General features: G+C 34.2%; 1 protein-coding gene across 1 annotated transcript in view; it reads left to right on the forward strand.

Moving 5' to 3' along the window:
• Positions 1-23,653, forward strand: part of ADAMTS19 (ADAM metallopeptidase with thrombospondin type 1 motif, 19) — a 285,046-nt gene that overhangs the window by 166,049 nt on the left and 95,344 nt on the right. The window contains exons 12-14 of the mRNA XM_011942132.1: positions 16,064-16,165; positions 21,504-21,634; positions 22,522-22,694. Of these exons, the coding sequence (XP_011797522.1) occupies positions 16,064-16,165; positions 21,504-21,634; positions 22,522-22,694 (406 nt within the window). The remainder of the gene's footprint in view (positions 1-16,063; positions 16,166-21,503; positions 21,635-22,521; positions 22,695-23,653) is intronic.

Consider the following 23,653-nt stretch of genomic DNA (forward strand, 5'->3'; position numbering starts at 1 on the left):
CTGTTCACTCTGATGGTAGTTTCTTTTGCTGTGCAGAAGCTCTTTAGTTTAATTAGATCCCAGTTGTCAATTTTGGCTTTTGTTGCTATTGCTTTGGGTGTTTTCGTCATGAAGTCCTTGCCCATGCCTACGCCCTGAATGGTATTGCCTAGGTTTTCTTCTAGGGTATTTATGGTTTTAGGTCTAACATTTAAAATTAATTCAAGATGGATTAAAGACTTAAATGTTAGACCTAAAACCATAATTTGATTCTTATAACCATTAAATGCCATAGTTATTGTCTAGTCCTATTTTACAAATCAACAATTTGAGGTCTAGAGTGGTTAAATAATAATTTGAAGTTCTTATACCTATTAACAGAGAATGCTAGATCCAAACTCAGATTGTGTCTAAATTCCAAAAAACAGAATGCACTGTAACCACTATGCTCTCCAGTGTCTTATGGAACTCAAACTTCTTTATATGCTATATTGTCTTCTCTATGGGAAAACCCTTAGATCAGCTCTTGTATGTAAACTAGTTTTTTTGTCTCCTATAGCACCTATACTATCAGTTTTAACCAGTATCTTAATTGATTTCCTTTGCTAAGCTCTTTGCTCTATTCATGTGATTATTTCCCACTAACCTACCAGGACAGATTTTTTTTTCCTTGATCTCTGAAAATATGATTGTTTCTTTGGGATTTTAAAATCTGTTTCTCAATATCCTAGGATGTTGCCTTGTTTTAAAACTACAGGTTGTGCTAATAAAGTTAAGTTTTAGGTTTAAGGTGTCCAGAAATGTTCTCCTTTTTATTTTCTCTCCACTTTTATATTCCAGTCCCAAATTAGTACAGCTTGTAAAGTGTAGTAACCTAATAGATGACAGATAGATAGCTAGAACCATAGAAAAGATCATTTACATATTTAGTCATTGATTTGACAAATATTTATTAAGTTCTAAGCACTTTGCAGGCACTAAATGAAGCACTAATAATACAGCAGGAATCAAAGACCCTGCCTCCATGGAACTTACATTTTAGTTAGAGGAAATATAAAATAAACAAATGCATATCTAATATGTCAGTTGGTGATAATTGTTTAGAAGAAATATAAACTCAGGTAAAACAGGAAGTACTACCAAGGTAGATGGTTGGGATGGTGTTATTTCATATAAGGTAACCTGGGAAAGTTTCCTAGAGAAGGTGACATTTGTTTAGAGATCTAAAGAAAGTGGAAGAGCAAGCTTTGCATTTATCTTGGGAGGAATATAGCAAGAGAAAACAGAATGCAAAATGCCCTGGGATTCACTGTGGGTCATATTTTGAGATGCCCATTACACATCCAAGGAGGAATGTAAGCAGGTCCGTGATATATATTTGGAATTCATTAAGAAGTATAAGATATTGGGGACATGATACCACATAACAATTGGAAGTGAGTTAGAAAAGTTTCAAGGACTAAGACCCAAGTCAATGCAATATTTAGAGTTTCAGAAAATGAGAAAGAAAAAACAAAATTCTGAAGCATGTTGAGGTAGGAATAGAACCAAAGCAAGTTAAGATCCTGGAGGCAATGTGAGGAGAATATTTCTCAAAGAGAGACTGATCAGCTGTGTCAAAAGCTGAAGACTTAAATGTAAAACCTAAAACTGTAAAAGCCCTGGAAAACAACCTAGACAATACTCGTCTGGACTATTTTTTGCCCATAGGAATGGGCAAAGATTTCATGACAAAGATTCCAAAAGCAATTTCAACAAAAACAAAATTTGACAAATGGGATCTAATTAAACTTAAGAGCTCTGCACAGCAAAAGAAACTATCAATAGAGTAAAGAGACAACCTTCAGAATGGGAGGAACTTAAACAAATTTAAAAGGAAAAACCAACTCCATTAAAAAGTGGGCAAAGAACATGAACAGACACTTTCCAAAAGACATGCAGCCAACAAGCATATTAAAAAAAAAGTCAGTAACACTGATCATTGGATAAATACATATCAAAACGACAATGAGATAACATCTCATACCAGTCAGAATGGCTATTACTAGAAAATCAAAAAATAACAGATGCTGGTGAGGTTGCAGAGAAAGGGGAAGACTTATACACTGTTAATGGGAGTGTAAATTAGTTCCACCATTGGAAAGCAGTGTGGCAATTCCTCAAAGAGCTAAAAACATAACTACCATTCAACCCAGCAATCCCATTACTGGGTATATACCCAAAGCAATATAAATCATTCCACTATAAATACGTATGCATGTGAACGTTCACTGCAGCACTGTTCACAACAGCAAAGACATAGAATTAACCTAAACGGCCAGTAGTGACAGGTTGGATAAAGAAAATGTGGTACATATACACTATGGAATACTATGCAGCAATAATGAACAAGATCATGTCTTTTGCAGGAACATGGATGGAGGTAAAGGCCATTATCCTTAGCAAACTAATGCAGGAACAAAAAACCAAATACTGTTTGTTCTCACTTATAATTGGGAACTAAATAATAAGAACTCATGAACACAAAGAAGGGAACAATAGACACTGGGGCCTACTGAAGACTGGAGGGTAGGAGGAGGGAGAGGATCAGAAAAAATAGCTATTGAGTACTAGGCTTAGTACGTGGGGGATGAAATCATCTGTACAACAAACCCCTGTGACATTGAGTTTACCTATATAGCAAACCTGTAATATACCCCTGAACTTAGAATTAAAGTATAAAACACATTTTTTTAAAAAACTGAAGACACGTGGAGCAAAATGAAGGCTGAGATTAGACAGTTGATATTTTTTCCCAAAGGGTTTGACACACCATTATTTGAAGCTATATGGGAATGCCTGAATATATAATGTGTCAGAAAGTATAACTTAAAAATATAGCAGAAAATAGTTCTAACTGTGGAAGACTGAAAATAGTTGTGCACTACGTAATGACATTTCAGTCAATGGACCACATATACAACAATGGTCTTATAAGATTATAATCTGTATTTTTACTGTAACATTTCTATGTTTAGATGCACAAATACTTAGGATTGTTTTACAGGTGCCTAACATATACAGTACAGTAACATGCCATGCAGGTTTGTAGCTTAGAAACAGTGGGATACACCATATAGCCCAGGTGTGTAGTAGGCTATATCATCTAGGCTTGTGTAAGTACACTCTACAATATTCACACAATGACTACATTGCCTAATGACACATTTCTCAAAATGTATTTCCATCATTAAGCAAAGCATGACTGTAGTTCTGCTACATACATACATACCGTCAATTGGCTCTATGTGGAGTCACCATACCTGCCATTCTGTCATCTAAGTGCTATACAAAACAAATCTCCTATATGGTAAGCTCCTTCACATTATCAAAGTTGTCAGCCCTTTTGTCATTGTATCTCTAGCATCCAAATAAGTGTTCAATAAATATTTGGTGAATGAGTAAGTGAATCTATTGAATAATAGGGTACTGATTCTAAATTTTTCACTCATGTAAACACTTGAGTCTCAGAAATATATCAAGATAACATGATAACCTTTTAGAATATTAATGCAATAACTACATAAAAGCCTGCTTATGCTATTGGGCAGGTAGCTTGTTTTCAGCTTATTCATAATTCAATTAGGCATCCTTATGACCAGCTCATTTCTAATCAACTACAAATAAACATCAAGCTTTGTAGTGTGAGCGTTCAGAGCAACCTTCAACATGTGTGTTTCAGGCAGAATCTTAAAAACAAGGTAACTCTGAATCTGACAAAGGCAGTTGGGCCATAGCATCTAAATTAGATGTTTCTCCATACTTATAAACAGATATTTAAATAGAAACACTAGAGGCTCAGCATTATTGCATAATGCTGATCTAATTAATGATATAAATTTACCCTTAGGATAACAACTTACATCTGCAGAATGTTTAAAGACACAGATGTAGAGATTCTGGTGAAACATCTTGATTGCAGGCAATAATAGCTCACTCTTCTGCATTAATTTGTAGAATTAATGGCTGACTTCTTGGATGGCCTTGTTCCTGAGTCCTAAGCAATTGGTGCCTGGTACCTTCAGGCCATCTGGCATCTTGTGGGTGAGCCAGCTCCAACTGCATCAAGTCCTTGTAATAGCTTCCTGAAATTACTTAGCCTGGCTGCAAATACAGAGGTATGGAAGGATTTTTCCCTAGAACTAGTGAGAAGTGGCCCTGTAGGAGTTAACCTTTTTTTGAAAAAGAAGGAAGTGTGATAAAATTGAAGACCTCCAGGAAACTTAAGATCCTGTCTTTGTGAACAAGGCACACTATGAATTGCAAATGTATTAAATAGATAGAAAAGTTTATAGTATTACTGAATCATATGATGACCTTAAATATTGACATAGAAAGTTCCAGTTTTACATTTCTCCTGTATCTACTTTATTCATCCAAGTTTGTAGGACTATCTCAAACCTCTCCTTGAAGCCAGTGCACAGACTGGGATTGAAATAAAGTAATGGCAAAAAACACAATTATGTTTGCACCAACCTAATATTATGAAAAACTGTAGAAGGCCTAGACTCTGTAATTTGGCATTGCAAAATTCCGGAGGCAACAAGAATTTGGATTTTAAAAAGGCTTAACATGAAATAGTTGGAGAACATAAACTGCATGATTTAAGACTTACAAAGCTGCGGTAATGAAGACAATGTGGTGTTGACGAAAGGAGAGACTTAACTCCTCAGTGGAACACCAGAGAGAGTCCAATTATAGACTCTCACATATGTGTACAATTGATTTCAACAAAAGTGATAAGGCAGTTGAATGGGTAAAGAAAAGCTTTTCAACAAATTGTGCTGGAATAATTGGATATTCATCTTTTAATATTACATCATATCATAAGATAAAATTAACCCTAAATGTATTATAGACCTAAATGTGGAATCTACAAAACTATAAAACTTCAGGGAAAAATGTAGAGGAAATTTTTTTAATAGGACACCAGGAGTATGAACCATAAAAGAAAAACAAAACAGAAAATTATTGTTTGAAATGTATCAAAATAAATTATTTTATCTTAGGAAAACTCTGTTAAGACAATGAAAAGGTAAGCCACAGAATGGGTGAAAACATTTATAATAGGCATATCTGACAAAGGATTGTTGTCCAAAATATATAATCCCTGTAATAGTAATAAAAGACCAAGCAACACAATTAAATGGGCAAAACATTTCAACAGACAATTTAGAAATGAAGATACACAGGTAGCCAACAAACTCCTTAAAAGATGTTTAACATCATTCATATTGTATCAAAAAATGCAAATTAAAACCATAAAGACCTACATTTGCATTTACATTGCAATGTCTTAAGCTTAAAGAATTGAAAACACTAAATTGTTGCTGATAATAGAGCAATCAGAATTCACATACCACTATTGGTAATGTAGTATAGTCACTTTGGGAAAATTTTAGGTGTCTGTAGGTGTTTTTAGGTGTTTTTTGTTTGTTTGTTTTTGTTGTTGTTGTTGTTTATCACTGAAGCATTCACCTCCTATATGATCCAAACTTTCCACTCCTAGATCCAAAAATATACTCTGCATGATCTCTTTAAATTTATTGAGACTCATTTATAATCTGTCCAGGTGAATGTACTATATGCATTTGACAGAATGCATTTCCACAGTTGTTAGTGTTTCATAAATATTAATTAGGTCAAGGTTATTAATAGAGTTATACAAATCATCTTTTATTATGTGTATAGATGTTTCAGTAATTACTAAAGTGGGGAATTTAAATATCCTACTATGACTGTACAGCTGTCTGCTCCCTTCAATTGTGTCAGATTTTGATTCATACCTCATAAGGTTTTATTGCAAGACACTAATACAGTTATTATTGTTATGTCTTCTTGATGCATTATGTCTTCTTATTGCATTTCTTTTCATTATGAAAAAGTCTTCTTTATCACTGGTAGAAGTATAACTTATTTATATTGAAGTTTATTATTTCCAATATTAATCTGATTTTGTGTGTTTATTTTTTGCATGGTATAATATTATGCTTTTATTTAGTTTAAATGTATCCATGTACTATTTCAAGTGAGTTTCTTGTAGTAAGCATGTAGTTAAGTCTTGATTTTAATTTGTTTTAAAAATTATAACCTTTTAATTGAGGTAAGTATTTCATTAATGTTTAATCATTGATTAAACAATGTGTTTGAATTTAGGTCTTGATTTTATAATTTATTTTTTAACTCTTTATTTCCCTCTGATCCCCATTAATTTACTTTTACGTTATTTGAATTCTCTTTAGGATCCTACTTTATCTATTACATTTTTAGCTATAATCCTTTACCTCTTTAAGAGACCTGATCTGGGTCTAGGTCTGGGATCACACATCTTTATTTAAAGGGCCAGAGAGTAAATATATTAGGCTTGTCAGCAGCAGAGCCTATGTTGCAACTCAAATCTGCTGCTCTAGCTCAAATCAGCCACAGATAATACGTAAGTGGATGAGTAAGACAGGTGGCCAGTCTCCAGGCCATAGTTTGCCAAACTCACCTCTACAGATTGAAATAGAAACCCTCAATTTTTCTGAATCTACTTAGAGTTATTATAGTACTATTTCATTTGGAATTATTGGAATATGCAACCACGTACGTGCATTTAGACTTCTTCATTGAGTTTTTCTGTACTACCGTCATGGGAGAGAGAGCATCTGTGTACATTGTAGACCATACAATAAAATTGTATACATTTTACTTCATGTACATTGCATGTATTTTAAGGATTAAGAATGTAAAAATAGTCTTTCACTTTTAGCTTGATATTTACCCTTTCCATTGTTCTTCATAACTTCCTGAAGATAGGAGTTTTCCTTTGGTTTCATTTTCCTTCTCCATGTCTTTTAGTTGGGTTGCTAGTGACAAAATTCTCTTAATTTTCTTTCACCTGAAAATTTTCATTTCACCTTAATTTTTGAAATATATTTTCACTTGACATAAAATTATAGGATGACTTTTTCTTTTTCTTTTACCATCTCAAAAACATTCCTCTATCTTCTCTTCTCCATAGTTTAAGATGAGAAATGTATAGCCCTTGGATTGTCATTTCCCTGTAAGTAATCTGTTGTTTCTTCCTGTTTGTGTGCAAGGTATTCTCCTTATCTTTGGTTTTCAGAAGCCTGACTATAATGTGTCTACTTATGCTTTACTGCATATTTATCCCGTTGGAGGATTGTTGAACTTACTAATTTTGTAAATCTCTGCCTTTTCTCAAATTTGGAAAGAAGTTTTAGTAATCATTCCTTTAAATACTTTCCTACCTCTCCATCCTCTCCTGAGAATAGGTACACACATTAATTTTTTTGATAGAATCTCACAGTTTTCTGTAAATCTTTCACATTTTTCAATATTTTCCCTTTCTCCTTCAGAGTGGGTAATTTTCTTTAAACTATTTTCAAGCTAACTGAATTTTTATTATTTCTATCCTGCTCAAATCCATTCAGCTTTTAATTTTACATATTGTATTTTTCACATCTAAAGTGAAAGTTTCAATTTACTTTTTTTAAACTTTTCTCTTGAGATATCTTTTCATTTATTACAAGTAAATTTCCATTACCTCACTAGGTATATTCATAAAGTCAGTTTCAAATTTTATGAAAATCATAACATATGGGTCATCTCAGGTTTGAATTGTTTATTTACATTTTTAAAGAAAAGGTTGCATTTTGCTGTTCTACATATGCCAGTGATTTTTACTTCTATACTAGAAATGTTGTTGTTACATTGTAGAGCAAGCATGAGCAAACTATAGCTTAAAGGTTTACTGGAACGCAGTGACACACATTTTTTCATTAATTTTCTATGGCTGCACTCAAGCTACAGTGGCAGTGTTGAATAGTTGCAACAGAGACCACCTGGCCAAGAAGCCTAAAATGTATACTATTTGACAATTTACAGAAAGAGTTTGCTGACCCCTGTTGTAGAGGCTCTGGATTCTGTTATATTCCTTAAAAGACTGTTTTTTGTTTTCATAGGCAATTACATTAATTAGATGTAAACTGGAAATTTTGTCTCATCTATTGTAAGCTGTAGCCCATATCTTAGATCAATTCGTTTTTCTCTTATCTGTGCTATTTGTAGGGTGTGTTGTGTATGTATAGGTCAGGTGCCAAGGGAAGACTTAAGCGCCTCTGATTCTATTCCCTCTGCGATTCTCCCTTCAGTTTATGGCAGCCTTGACCACCTCAGTTTCTGTCTTCATGACTCTATAAGATGATATGTTTTTCCCAGTTGGCACCTAATGTCAGGACACAATAGTGGGCATCTGTCAGGTTAAAGCTGCAAAGATGATGAACTAGCCTTGTGCCAGTTTTTTCAGTTCCCCTCAAAAGTGTGCCTGTTGAATGCAATCACTTTCACAATTGCCATGCACAAAAAATAAAATACGTAGGAATACAGCCAACCAGGGAGGTGAAAGATCTCTACATGCAGAAATAGAAAATACTGCTCAAAGTAATCAGAGGTGACACAAATGGAAAAACATTCCATGCTCATGTATAGGAAGAATCAGTATTGTTAAAATGGCCATACTGCCCAAAGCAATTTATAGATTCACTGCTATTCCTATTAAACTGCCATTGATATTCTTCACAGAATTAGAAAACCTACTTTAAAATTCATATATAAACAGAAACAAGCCCAAATAGCCAAGACAATCAAGCAAAAAGAACAAAGCTGGAGGCATCAGGTTACCTGACTTCAAACTACACTCTAGGGCTACAGTCATAAAAACAACACGATACTGGGACAAAACAGACACACAGACCAACGGAACAGAAGGGAAAACCCAGGAATAAGGTTGCACACCTGCAACTATCTGACCTTTGACAGACCTATTCAATAAATGGTGCTGGGATAACTTACTAGCCGTATGCAGAAGATTGCAACCGGACCCCTTTTTAGGCCATACACAAAAATTAACTCAAGATGGATTAGATACTTACATGTAAAACCCAAAACTATAAAAAACCTTGGAAGACAAACTAGGCAATACCATTCTGGACATAGGAAGAAGCAAAGATTTCATGACAAAGATTCCAAAAGCAATTGCACCAAAAGCAAAAGAGAGAGAGAGAGAGAGAGCGAGGAAGGAAGGAAGGAAGGAGGGAAGGAAGGAAGGAAGGAAGGAAGGAAGGAAGGAAGGAAGGAAGGAAGGAAGGAAGGAAGGAAGGAAGGAAGGAAGGAAGGAAGGAAGGAAGGAAGGAAGGAAGGAAGGAATGGAGGGAGGGAGGGGATCTAATTAAACTAAAGAGCTTCTGCACAGCAAAAGAAACTATCAAGTTTCCACCAAGGGTGGACAGACAGCCTACAGAGTGGTAGAAGATTTTTGCAAACTATCAATCTAACGAAGATCTAATATCTAGCATCAATAGCAAATTTAAGTTTACAAACAAAAAACAAGCAACCCCAATAAAAAGTGGGCAAAGGACGTTAACAGACACTTTTCAAAAGAAGACATACATGCAGCCAACAATCATATGAACATCGCTAATCACTAGAGAAATGCAAATCAAAACCACAATGTAATACCATCTCACACTAGTCAGAATGGCTACTATTAAAATGTCAAAAAATAACAGATGCTAGTGAGATGTGGAGAAAAGGGAACACTTACACACTGTTGATGGAAGTGTAAATTAGTTCAACCATTGTGGAAAACAGTGGGGCAATTCCTCAAAGAGCTAAAAACAGAAATAGCATTTGACCAGCAATCCTATTACTGGGTATATACCCAAAGGAATTGTAAGTTATTCTGTTACAAAGACACATGCATGCATATATTTACTGCAGCACTATTCACAATAGCAAAGACATTGAATGAACCTCAGTGTTCATCAGTGATAGATTGGATAAAGAAAATGTGGAACGTATACACCATGGAATACTATGCAGCCATAAAAAATGAGATAATGTCCTTTGCAGCAACATGGATGGAACTGGAGCCATTATTATTAGCAAACCAATGCAGTAACAGAAAACCAAATACCACATGCTCTCACTTACAAGTGAGAGCTAAGTGATAAGAACTTGTGGACACAGAAGGGAACGACACACATTGGAGCCAATTAGAAGGTAGAGTCTAGGACGAGGGAGAGGATCAGCCAAAATATCGAATGGGTACTAGGATTACTACCTGGGTGATGAAATAATCTGTACATCATACCCCCATGACACAAGTTTAGGTATAACAAACCTGCACATATACCCCTGAACTTAAAAGTGAAATTTATGTATTTATTTATTGAGACAGAGTTTTGCTCTGTTGCCCAGGTTGGAGTGCAGTGGCACCATCTCAGCTCACTGCAACCTCCAGCTCCCAGGTTCAAGCAATTCTCCTTCTCAGCCTCCTGAGTAGTTGAAATTACAGGCACCTGCCACCACGTCCGGTTAGTTTTTGTACTTTTAGTAGAAACAAGGTATTACCATGTTGGCTAGGCTGGTCTCAAACTCCTGACCTCAGGTGATCCACCTGCCTCAGCCTCCCAAAATTCTGGGATTACAGGCATGAGCCACCATGCCTGGCCAAAAGTTAAATTTAAAACAAAAAGTGTGTTGCCTTGGTTCACTCTCCAGAGCCTTCAGGAAGTTGTTTTTTGTATTCTGTTCACAGTTTATAGTTGATACCTACAAGAGGGTTGGTTTTTTGAGAAATTAATCCACGATTCCAGAAGGGGAATCTTTTTATCTTAATTCTGTATCATTTTTCTTTAAAAATTTAAAATAGGCTCTTCCTTCTTTTTATTGTTTTCTTTTCTTTGGGGGCCTCCATTATATAGATATTAACAGTTCTCCTTTCTTTTACTTTCTTCTTATTCCCTTTCTTAATCACTTCCTGATGTAACTATGAAAGAGTCCCCTGCAGCTTGCTGCTTCATTCATTGGCTGTCCATGGGTTACAGTTCCCTTTCTATGCCTATCACTTTACTTCTGCCAGTAGCTGAGTATGTGGAGTGGAGGAGGTGAAAGAGAGAATGTCAGACTTATTCAGCTGGCAGTGGTCAAATCTTCTCTGTTAAAGGATAAAGTTTCTAGGATGTAAATGAGCTAGATTTCTAACATTTCTTCCCATTAAAAGAAGGTTTATAATTAATGTTTAAATCCAATAAGTGTTACATTATGTAGTCAATGTTTATTAGGATTTATCCTCATTGTTATCAGTCTCTTTGCTTACCATTGCTTTTCAGTCCTTTCTTATAAGGTCATATTTCTTTTTCTTAAAGAACATCATTGAGAAGCACCTTTGGGGCAGATCTGTAGAAGGTAAACACTCAGTGTTTGTTACATTGAAAGGGTCCTTATTTAACCTTCAAACCTGAATAAAATTTTAGCTGAGTTCAGGAGTGTAGATTGACAGATTTTTTTTTCTCTTTTTTGCTTCTTTGAATATATCATAACTTCACCTCCTTACACTGGTATCAAGATATCATCTTTGCCATGTGCCTAATCTGAAGAGAAAACTTGCCATATTTGACATTTATTATGATATTTGCTGTAGATTTTCTTAGATGCCCTTTCATTTTAAAGAAATTAATTTCAATGACTAGTTTGCTAAGATTTTTAAGTGAATGTTAAATTGCATCGCATATTTTGTATCCACAGATATAAAAATCATAGATTTTAAGTTATTGATGTGCCCAAGTACATTAATTAAATTCCTAATATCAAACTTATCTGTATTCTGAGAAGAAAACCTAATTTGGTCCTAGCTAGATTCAGCCTGTTAAAATTTGTTTAGCATATTCAGATCTTATAAATGAAGTAGATCACTACTTTTACTTTCTTTTAAAATCCCCCTCCAGTTTGGATATCATAGTGTTTAAAAGTTGTACAGGAACATGGATAGAGCTGTAGGCTATTATCCTCAGCAAACTAACACTGGTACAAAAAAAAAAACAGATAACTGCCGGGCGCAGAGGCTCACGTCTGTAATCCCAGCACTTTGGGAGGCCGAGGCGGGCGGATCAACTGAGGTCAGGAGTTCAAGACCAGCCTGGCCAACTTGGCGAAACCCGTCTCTACTAAAAATACAAAAATTAGCCTGGCATGGTGGCAGGTGCCTGTAATCCCAGCTACTCGGGAGGCTGAGGCAGGAGAATCGCTTGAACGCGGGAGGCAGAGGTTGAATTGAGCCAAGATCATCATGCTACTGCACTCCAGCCTAGGTGACAAGAGTGAGACTCTGTCTCAAAAACAACAACAACAACAACAACAAACCAATTACCACATGTTCTCACTTACAAGTGGGAGCTAAACAAAAACTTATAAACACAGAGAAGGAAACAACAGACACTGGGGCCTACTTGAGCAGAGAGGGTGGTGGGAGGGAAAGGAGCAGAAAAGATAACAATTGGGTACTAGGCTTAATACCTGGGTGATGAAATAATCTGTACAATAAACCTCTGTGAAACATGTTTACCTATGTAACAAATCTTCATATGTACCACTAATCCTAAAATAAAAGTTAAAAAGAAGTGATACCCTCTTTTTCTGTTCTCTAGAAAGTTTCTGTGTGTTAAGAATCTACATTCCTACAAAGAGTGTTCGTCTTTGGACAGGTGTATTCTTTGTGGGAAGATTTTTAACAGGCTTAACTAGTCTGTGGTTATAGAATTGTTCACCTTTTCTATTTCTTCTTGATTTCACGTTAGTAAATTGTAAGTTTCTATTTTTCAATTTCATATAGTTTTCAAGTGTATTGGCATAGATTTAATTATAATGTCTATTTTCTGTTTGAACTGTTATCTGTTATGCCCTCATTTGTTATTCCTAATAGTATTTATTTTTGCCTTCTCTTTTTGCTTGATTAATTTTCAGTTATATTAGTCTTTATAAAGAACTGGAGTTCAGCTTTATTTTCCCTTCTGAGTCTTTGTTTCCTATGTTAGTACTGTCTCATACACACACACTCACACAATTATGCTAATTATAGTAAAGCTCTGTTATTAGAAAAGAATGTTTTTAAAATTTTATTTTATATCTGAATTACCTTTGCAATCTGTTAAGTTATTGAAAATGTATTTCAGACAGTAATGCAGGGAAAGAAAGTAGTTATATGTCCAAGGATTAATTATTACTTCAATGCATATGCAGTTAACATTGTCTTATTTTAACATAAATTTCAAAACATCTTAATGGAACTATTTGTTGTAAAAGACAGGCATGGGTACAGGTTAGCTTTGAAGATAAATTTTATAAGATTTGTACAGGACAATTAACCTTCCACTTCAATACATAGTACATTTATGTAACATTTAAAAAGCCTATTTGAGATAAAAATCCAAGTACATATTACATTCTTTCAATAAACTCTTTTTGTTATAGAGGCATAACAAAGGAATATTGTATTATTTTTATTAGTTTGCTAGAAAATGCTGGGTTGTGCATCTCTGTTGTGGATTCCTATGCCAAGCATTTTAAGTTATATTTTCTTAACTGATTTATTAAGTGGTTTCAGCAACTAAGTTGAAAAAAATATTTCACTCTTGCCTGTGTAACATATGGACAGTGTTTGGTTCCAATGTCATACCGTAATTCCCCATTCTGCCCTTTAGAAAGGGCTTGCTATTATGTACCTCGAGTGTGACATATCTGAGGTATTCCACTTTTCAAGGTGAAAACTATACATACTATTTCTGCAACATTTTATTGCCTTGTGACAGTTTGGTTTGAATTTCTAAATCTCAGTTCCTTTTAAGACTGAGGCTGTAATTTATTTACCATAAGATCCCTAGACCTGCAGAACAGAAAGGGTAAAAGACATCTCTGAGAGAGATTTTATTCTACGTGACCATGCTTATCTTGAAAAGCTGCCAAGTTTGCTTGTGTGCTCTGAGTGTCTCAAGTAGGAATCAATTAGAGTACCTGCCGTTTCAAATAGCAGCAGATAATGGTGGAAGAACAGAATGTAGACTACCAACAACGTTCAACAAGCAAGCATTATTCCAAATCTACAGTGTAGATTTGCTTTTTCAGTTCAGTATGCATTGGTTAACTAATGAACTTGAATAAAATAACTATTGTTATGAGATAACTAAGTTTTATTAAATGCAAGTAAAGAAAAATTCTTCCTTGAAATTTTCTTCTAAAGAAAATTCAACATTTGACCCCATAATTATCAAACATCCTTGACAGACGGTTCCTAGATGGGTGAAAAATTTTTAGAAACAAAAATGCTCAGGTTAGACATCTGATAATTGAAATATTCTTAAATGTCTCCACAAAAGTACATGAAAAACATTTGACCTCTTTGCCTATTTTCAAGAGTTTAAAATTTTACAACGGGGCAATATGATTTATAGGCGTTCTTTACAATAATTTTTCTAGATGAATTTTTAGTAAATGCTATGGGCAGTTAGAAGCACACTAGTTAAGCTAAACTATATCCTAAATATAATAAGATATATTTGTGTGACTTATTTTGAAGCTGGAAAAAAGGTCACGGAAAAGAAAATAAGGTAAATTAAATATATCTCACTCTCTCCATAGACTATTGAATTTTAAAAGCTACAAACAGTTCAGAAATCTAAAGTATAGGAAAATAATATGTTGGGATTTGCAACAAAGTAAGTATTAGAGCAATTAAATATTAAATATATTGAAAGAATATATGTTTCAAATAGGCATGTCACAATTTAAATATATTTTTCAAATATATGTAATAGATTTGAGTCATAAGTTAACTTTAATTTTGCTGTGATTTTTAGTCTGTTTTGAACACCAACACTAGAATAAGTTTCCCAAAATAACCTATTATGTTATCAATCTGCTGCTGGTCAACTGCTAAATGGCTTATTTTTCCCTACAAACATAAAGCCCCTAGTCTTTCCTGACTCTTCTGTCTTTTCAACCTTGTTTTTTGCTACTCTCCCCCATGATATTGCTACTCCCCATTGCACCGGTCTGCTCACCTTTTCATAACTATGCCTTTCCCATTTCTACTTGTTCTGTCTTTATCGACCTGTTCTCCTCCTCCCTCTTCTCCCAATGTCTGGAAAGGTAGTAACACAGTCATCTTCGCTACGGATTTAATACTCAACTCATTTTTTTTTTTCTTTTTTGAGACAGAGTCTCACCCTGTCACCCAGGCTGGAGTGCAGTGGCACTGTCTCAGCTCACTGCAACCTCTGCCTCCTGGGTTCAAGCAATTCTCGTTCCTCAGCCTCCTGAGTAGCTGCGATTACAGGTGTGCACCACCACACTCAGCTAATTTTTTAAGTCACTTTTAAATGTCCTTTATGGATTTCATATTTCTGCACAATTGTTAACAATATTTTTGAGTCTAAAAAATGTCAACCACCTTACAGAAATAGAAAGTCTTTATTAATGTGTGTGTTGGCCTCTTCTTCTCTGTCTGTGAGCTGACCACAATCATGGCTGTGTCTGAGGTTTTTGACAATTTTTCTATTACATTTACTCAGAGTTCTCTTTGCTTATTGTTGCCATGTTTCAGCTGCCTTATCCCAGTATTTTTTAATCACTTTAACATTTCCCCAGAAAACTTTCATTGTGTTCTGAAGATGTAAAAATCCTTCATATTGAGGTAAAAAGTATTGATAACAATTTATGGAAACATACACACTAAGACTATATTGTGTCAGGGGTCAAGACTGTATAATGAATCAATAAAGTACTAACCATGGCATTTAAGCATAAAAGCAGAGCATAAGTGGGAATAGACTTTAGGGCAGCAGACAATGAATTTATAACACAAAAACAAACACTTATTCGTCCAGCTGGTCCATGTATCATAGTATAAATGATTATTTCTGTCTTAAGTTTTTCTGTTGTATCTTGTGTAACCATATGTGTTTTATTTAAGGAAGTTTTAAAAGATTTAACTTTAGTAAACAGAGTTTTCTATCATTATGTATCAATCTTCCCATCACTATAAATGAGCCCTATACTATTTCAATTACAGGTTTAATATTTTAAGTACCGAAAGCATATTTTTCTTCAAATAATTTTTGTTTTACCAAAATAGCTTTCTTAACAGTGATTGGCTTCACTTAAAAAAATGTGATACCTTCCCCTTATAGTGTGCCTTTGTTTTCAGCATGTTATTTGCACAGGATTATGGTGCAAGGTAGAAGGTGAGAAAGAATGCAAAACCAAACTAGACCCACCAATGGATGGAACTGACTGTGACCCTGGTAAGGTAAGTCATTTGTGTTGTCTGAATTTAATAAGTCTACTAGGTGAAACTTGAGAAACTTGCTTAGCACTGATGGAATTATTTCAGTATATACAAAAATATTAGTATTTCATCAATTTTAACATTTATACTTTATAAAATCTGTGGTTGTTTTGTTAATATCAATGTGGTGGGGTTTTATTTTATTTGTTGTTGATTATGAGAATGTTGAGAGTCATATATATACATTAATATAGCAAAAATGTGAACTTTTTTTACTTTTTAAACAGAAGTAAATTAAGCACAAATAATAGCATAAATGGTAAAATTTCTCATCGCCGATGAATCCTTTCAAGTATAAAATCATTGACTTAGGAGAGCAACTGAGTATTTTTTCCTTGTCAATATAATAATCATCCATAAAATATTCCAGTTGACATTTGGAGACTAGTAAATATTTGGCTGTCTGTGTAGTTTAATGTACTTCATAAGACTTTAAAAATTTATTAGTATACATTTCCAGATCAAAATAACTGCTGTTGAAAATTAATTTTCCTTTGAGGAATATGAAGAAGATGGATTTCACATGCATTTAATAATTATGGTTAACATAATCAAAAGATAACAGATCAATAGTTTACATAATTTTCTAATTTACATACTGTGATGGGAAAGTAGAATTGTTATCACTGTACTCAATTGCAAGATCAGAAAGCTTGCCTCTGAAGAGCATGAATGTGTATTACATTTGAAAATAAATAGCAACATAAAGAACCTATAGATTGCTTATGGTGACATACTTGAAGAAAACATGAAATTATGTGGAATTTTATTTTAAAAACATATTGATTTGAAAAATGGACAGAAATGAAGGTATTGAACTTCTAGAACATCATCCGAAGAAAGTACACACACAGACGCACATATATACACACACACATGCACACAAAGATGCTTAGGTAAGGATGCAGTTTGTAATGGAAAGAAATGAGAAACAATAATAATATTCATTAGGAGATGAACGGTCACAATGTAGTTGTTAAAAAATGAGGGAGATACCTATGTTCTAACCTGAAGAGATCTATAAGACATGGCTGTTAGCTGATAGGCATGTCAGAAATATTGATACTTGATAATGTGATTTGACATTTAAGGAAAACACAGTTTGTATACACACACACAAGCACACACACACAGAAGTATATATTTTCAAACTCATAAAATTAGCTAGGCGTGGTGGCGCAGGCCTGTAATTCCAGCTACTCAGAAGGCTGAGGTGGAAGGATTGCTTGAGCCCGGAAGGCAGAGGTTGCAGTGAGCCGAGACCGCACCACTGCACTCCAGCCTGGGCAACAGAGCCAGACCTTGTTTCAAAGACAGAAAAAAGAAAAGAAAAAGAAAATATAAACACAAAACTCCAAAGTGTAACTAGAAATTACCTCTTAGGAGGGAAGTAGAATTGATGGCTGGGAGTATATCAATGAGATGGGTGAATATAACTTTTTGCAGACATTTCTGGATTGTTTGACATAAGCATGCATTCATTTATTACTTCTATGATTTCTTTAATTAGAAAAGAAAAATGTACAAATTGTTTACATCCAAACTGTTTTTGAAAAAAAAAAACTAGAAATATTTTATCACTATATATTATCAGTAAGAAACTGATTCCTTAGAGGGAATTTCTGTGAAATATCAGTTAATTGTTTATAGACTGTTCCAAATATTCCCTGTAAGCTTAAGCATCAGAATTTGGGTCTGTTTTGTTTTTTAAATATATACACAAAAGTACAAGAACCTTTGTATATCAAGCAAGCCTCCTGATACTGTGCTGAGTAATTTATTGCTTGAATCATAAAACTTTGCACCATTTTTATCATCCCTGAAGCACAAAAGCAGTAATATTAAGAGATAACCAAACATGAGTCCTCAAACGTCACATAACTTCTTCATCTTTAGCTTTTGAGCAATATAAAAATCTCTTTATTTTCATGATCTGGCACCTTCAATATTTTTCTGCTATAATTTTTTCCCTTGTATGTATAAACATAATTTGCCTTCTTGAAATCTTCAAAATAAACTTATTTTGGCAGTTAAAACTGTAATTACTAAACAAAAGTAAAACGTTTTGTTTTCCTATAATTGTGTTAATGATACTCTCTTAGAGGTTCTGTAATGCTTTGTATTTTGAAATAACTAATGAACCTCTCAGTTTTCCAGGCCTTGTGGGCTTCTTCAAATACTCATCTCTTCCAGCTCTTGTAGAAGCCATCGTGAAAATAGCTTGCAACACTCTGCCATTGTGTGCAGTAGTGCTAAAATATTGGAATGCTTGCAACCTCGCACTAAACATTGCTAGTTCAGTACATTGCTATCCAAGAGACAAAGCTTGGGATTTTGTAATTGATAACACTCTAGTGATATTAATCAAACTGTATAAATCTAGTTAATCTAAGAGTATACAATTACATCTGAGAAGGTGCTTATAGAATTCTATACTTCTGAATGATTTTCAACAAAGAGGTTTATATACTCTTTATGGACAGCACATTGTAAATTGAAAACAACTTGTTTTCTTCTCTTTTTATATTTTTTATATGATTTTCATATTTTGCAACTTACGATACAAATATCAATGTGTGGGCATTTACATTTCACAGAGATTAGTGGGCAAAATGATTTATTAAAAAATAATAAATGTATGTATTTTACTTTCAGTACTTGCTAGGAATCAAAAGAGGGGAAAGAGACATTAAATACCAATTTACTAGAACTTTAGACTGTTTGGAAGGATTCTATGTAATATATTTTAGTTATTTATTTTCTCAAATTGAGATTCTTGAAATTGCCATCATAATTTATTATTGGAAACAATGAAGAAAGTAATATCCTAACATATCACAATGTGCATATATACACAGCTTTTTGCCTTCCTTCCTCTTCTTCTCTTCTCCACAATATATGTACAAGATTTGATCAGAGGCTGATCAGACTCCTTTGACATCTTCACAGACCCCTTTCAAATGTGTGTTTTCATGAACTTCCTAGACATGTCCACATAAAAATTTGGGAGTATAGAACTATAATTAGTCTCTTAGGTCACGCACTGTCCTCTGGTGGTCTATATTACATAATTCCTTAGTACTTTTATAAATCAGACTGAATTAGTAGATAAGACAATTTTTTAGTGTTTTCAACAATACATAACTTATTTTTTGAGGCTAAAAAATGCAAATGTTGTATGAAACAAATCCTGCTGCTCTCCATAATAACCCTAATGATATTTATGGAAAGCATCATTAGGATTATTTTACATATCTTATATAACATACTGTATAATAAACAAAACATTTAACACTTTCCTCATTGTTGAAGCACAGAACCATATAGAAGACACAAAAGCAGATACCCTCTAGTTTCATCCAGACATCTGGTTATCTGCAAGGTGACAAACTTTAAATATTATGCTATACATTCTTCAAATTTCACTGATCTGTGTATGCAAATTGCTTTGCATATCTGTGTCCATTTCTCTTCATCTGCCAGCTGTGTTACAGTTTAAAAGATGTACAAATCTAGGTCCCGTCCTTTCCAGAATATTTTAGTCTGCTGTGAACTCTAGCCAAGTCTTTCAATGCCAGCTTGCTGCTAAATGGCCGAGGAGGTATGATACGCACTCTGGGAAACATAAACACCCTTAAAGTAGGGCTAAAACAATGCGACCAATTGAAGTTTGACGACGTTCACATTGGATTTTTTTTCTCCATGAATGGCATAACATTTTTAAGTCCTTAAAACAAGTAAGTAATGGAGAAGTTTTCACACGGTTTGTTTCTCCTTTTCCAATTTGTAAACTGCATCTTTGTACAAAACCCAAATTTATTTAATGAGAGTCTTAGCATATTGATATTCTCTGAGTTGTTGATGTTTATTTTGTTTTTCAAGTTTAGATCAAAATCTTTTTGAATCTAAAAGAGGTTGAATTTAAATGTTGATGTTAGAGAAAATCTACGGGGACTAATCATTGTATTGCCTATAAAAGTAAAGCATTAATGGAGCCTACATAAAACTATATAGTGTAGTCTTCTTAATTCTCTTTTCTAAAAATAGCAATAAAAATATTATCACAGTAAATTATAAAAACAGATGAATAAATATCAGAATGAACAGAATTTTGCTTAGAATTCTGAAAGTATTAACATAATGATACTTATAACTCTATTATTATTATAGTTAGCCCTTATTAAATCCTTGGTAAGGGCTATACATTGTGTTTAATGCTTCATTCAACTCCTAAATAAACTGATAGGTAAATATGATTATCATTCACATTTTAGAAATGAGCAAGCTGAGAATCAGAGCATTTCTGTAATTTCCTCAAAATCCTTTGTAAATTGTGTTGCCATTAAGTGTAGAAGTTCCTTTAGGGCTAGGAGGATCAACTTACTCAACCGCATCATTATACAATCACTAATCTAAATGCTTGTAATCATACTTATTATTCTCAATATGATTTTGTTACTTTTACCGTGTTTGCTATGACCATCATCTATTTGATTTTCAGGAATGAGGAGAAATTTTAATAACCTGTTCCCCAAATTCTAGCAACCATTCCTGGGTGACCATCAGCAATCTCTCTCACTGCTTTTGTTTTCAGTGAATGAAAAAATAAAATAAAAATAAAAAAGAGAATGACTACACTCCTTTCTCTTATTCTAGTTATCTTTACCAGTTAATAGATACCAAGTAAAGTACAGAATAATTGGCATGAAATGACACTTTCAAACCAACTTGCTATAATGTTAATGGTTGAACTCGATGGGAATTCTTTCAGGGAAAAAAAAAAAAAAACAAGCATAAAGGAAAGTGCTAAACTCAAACAGTATTTTTTAAAAATTGCAAAGTTAAAAAAGTACTGAGTCACTGACATTTCATATGAAAATTACTAAATTTGCTAAAAATGTCTGCTTTGACATAGGACATTTATTTCTTGTTTCCATTCTTATTACTCTGAGTTTTTTGTCCCTTTTAAATTATTATCTGTTTGAATTTTCTTTCCTGGTTGTGCAACCTCCGATTCCCTACCCACTACCCTATCTCCATCACAAGAACTGAATTGTTAGGACTATAATAACAAATATTTGTGCACTGCTTTCCCGACGAGACTGTATCTGTGAGAACTGGGCAATTCTATTACTATGACAAAAAAACAAGTGCTAACGTACTTTTGATCTTTCCTAATTCCCCGTGTTTGTGGCTCTAGTAGACCTGATTTAATTGCAATTCCAGTGACATTATAGGCCAGAGAATGATTTTCAGTTGTGCCCTGATTTGTTCACCTAAGACATAACTTTTGGAATAGTGGTGTAAGGCTGGAGAATGTACCAGCAGGACCTCAGCACCTGAACATCTGGCCGGAGAGTGGAGCCTGTGGAGTCCTTGTAGCCGAACCTGCAGTGCTGGGATCAGCAGTCGAGAGCGCAAATGTCCTGGGTAAACTCAAAGTTCCTGGTTGGGGGAGGGCATTTCTTCAAGTTTTGAATGCAAAGGTTTTACTGACAAAGCATGTTGGAAAGCAAAAGAAGCCCCTCAAACTCTACTCACGTTGGAAAACAGAAAAGTCCTTCAAATTATTTATTTTAAATAAAAACTGCCTTTAAGATGAAAATAAAGACCAACCCTTCTAAGAATAAATATTGAAAGCTACAAAAGGTTATTTCTTGAGTAAATCTATAAAATATTTCAATAAACAGGGAGATGTGTATTAGAAAAATTATGTGAACATTTACAGGAACTGGGAGAAGAACAGAAGGATGATAAGAAAGAGAATGAGAACAAAATTAATGACAGCAAGAGCTAAGACTAATGAAAAACAGAAACATGCTAAGCACAGGTACAGACAGGAATTATTATGGGATGAGCTTGTTAAACCCCATTATTCCTAGAGGAATTCTAGGAAAGTGTGAGAGTCATTCCAGCTTGTGAGCTTTAAACTATTGGTGTAGAGGTCACATGCAGTTTTAAAGAATTTATATGAACTTATTTAAAAACATCTCCTTAATAATTCTAAGAACCAGATTTCTTAATGGGCATTTGAAGGCTATTTTCCCCCCAGTCTCTGCCCTTTACTCCAATTTATCATTTTCATGGCAAGTGGGCTTTTATTCCTCATGTATTGTGGAAGGTATATTGATCAAGGATTAGAAAATGTATATAGTCAAAGAAATAAATATATCTTGCTACTACTAACATTTAATGTGTCCAAGTTTTCAAAAGTAAATATAAAGGGTTATATATTATTAATATAATGGCTTTTAATTTAAAAACTGGGTAGTTAACATAAAAAAAGTAAAACTGATTATTTGTACTTTCTTTTCTAGCCTAGGTTCTGAAGCAAGGGATTGTAATGGTCCCAGAAAACAATACAGAATATGTGAGAATCCACCTTGTCCTGCAGGTTTGCCTGGATTCAGAGACTGGCAATGTCAGGCGTATAGTGTTAGAACTTCCTCCCCAAAGCATGTACTTCAGTGGCAAGCTGTCCTGGATGAAGGTATGACCAACCAGATCACCACCATCTTTGTTAACTAGATTTCTAGGTTTGCCAAGTGTTTTTACAATAGTCAGATTATTTTACATATTATCTTCAAAATATTTCTGAACTTTAATTTTTTCTACCTGTACTGACATACAATAACCACAAGCACTGACAAAAATATATTTTAAAAATATGAGGCGCTGTTATCCCATACCTATTAGAACAATGAAAATAAAAAGCAGTGACAGCACTAACTGCTGGTGAGGATGAGGAAAAACTGAATTTCTCAGGCATTGCTTGATGGGATTGTAAAATCGTGCAGCCACTTTGGAAAATATAGTTTGACAGTTTTGTGAATAACTAAATGTACACTAAAATATAGAAATCATACTTCTGAGTGATGGAATACTCCTCAGCACTAAAGAGGAGCAAACTACTAATACATGCAACATCCTGATAGATCTCAGAGCATTATGCTGAGTAAAAAATGCCAACCTCAAAAGGTCCCATGCTTTATGATTTCATGTGATAATATTCTTGAAATGATAAAATTACAGAGATGGAAGACAAATTTGTACAAATTAGTGGTTGCCAGGGATTAGGGATGGTGGTGGGGAGAGGGATGGGTATTACTATAAAGAGGTAGCATGAGGAAGATCTTTGTGCTGATGAATAGTTTCAGACCTTGATTGCAGCAGTGGTTGCACAAATCTACAAATGTGATAAAATGGCGTAGAACTATACACACACAGGTACCAATGCCAGTTTCCTGGGTTTGCTGTGGTTCTATAGTTACTAAGGTATAACCATGGAGGGGAAACTGAGTGAAAGGTATGTGGGAACTCTCTGTACTATTTCTGCAAGTTACTCTAAATATTTAATTATTTCAAAATAAGAATTTTAAGAAAATTGTATGCTGCCTTATTAGTTAAGAATGATATGCCAAACTAGGTGACTCACATCTATAATCTCAC

The sequence above is a fragment of the Colobus angolensis genome, unplaced genomic scaffold (assembly GCF_000951035.1).
Source record: "Colobus angolensis palliatus isolate OR3802 unplaced genomic scaffold, Cang.pa_1.0 Scaffold206, whole genome shotgun sequence".
NCBI classification, from domain to species: Eukaryota; Metazoa; Chordata; class Mammalia; order Primates; family Cercopithecidae; genus Colobus; species Colobus angolensis.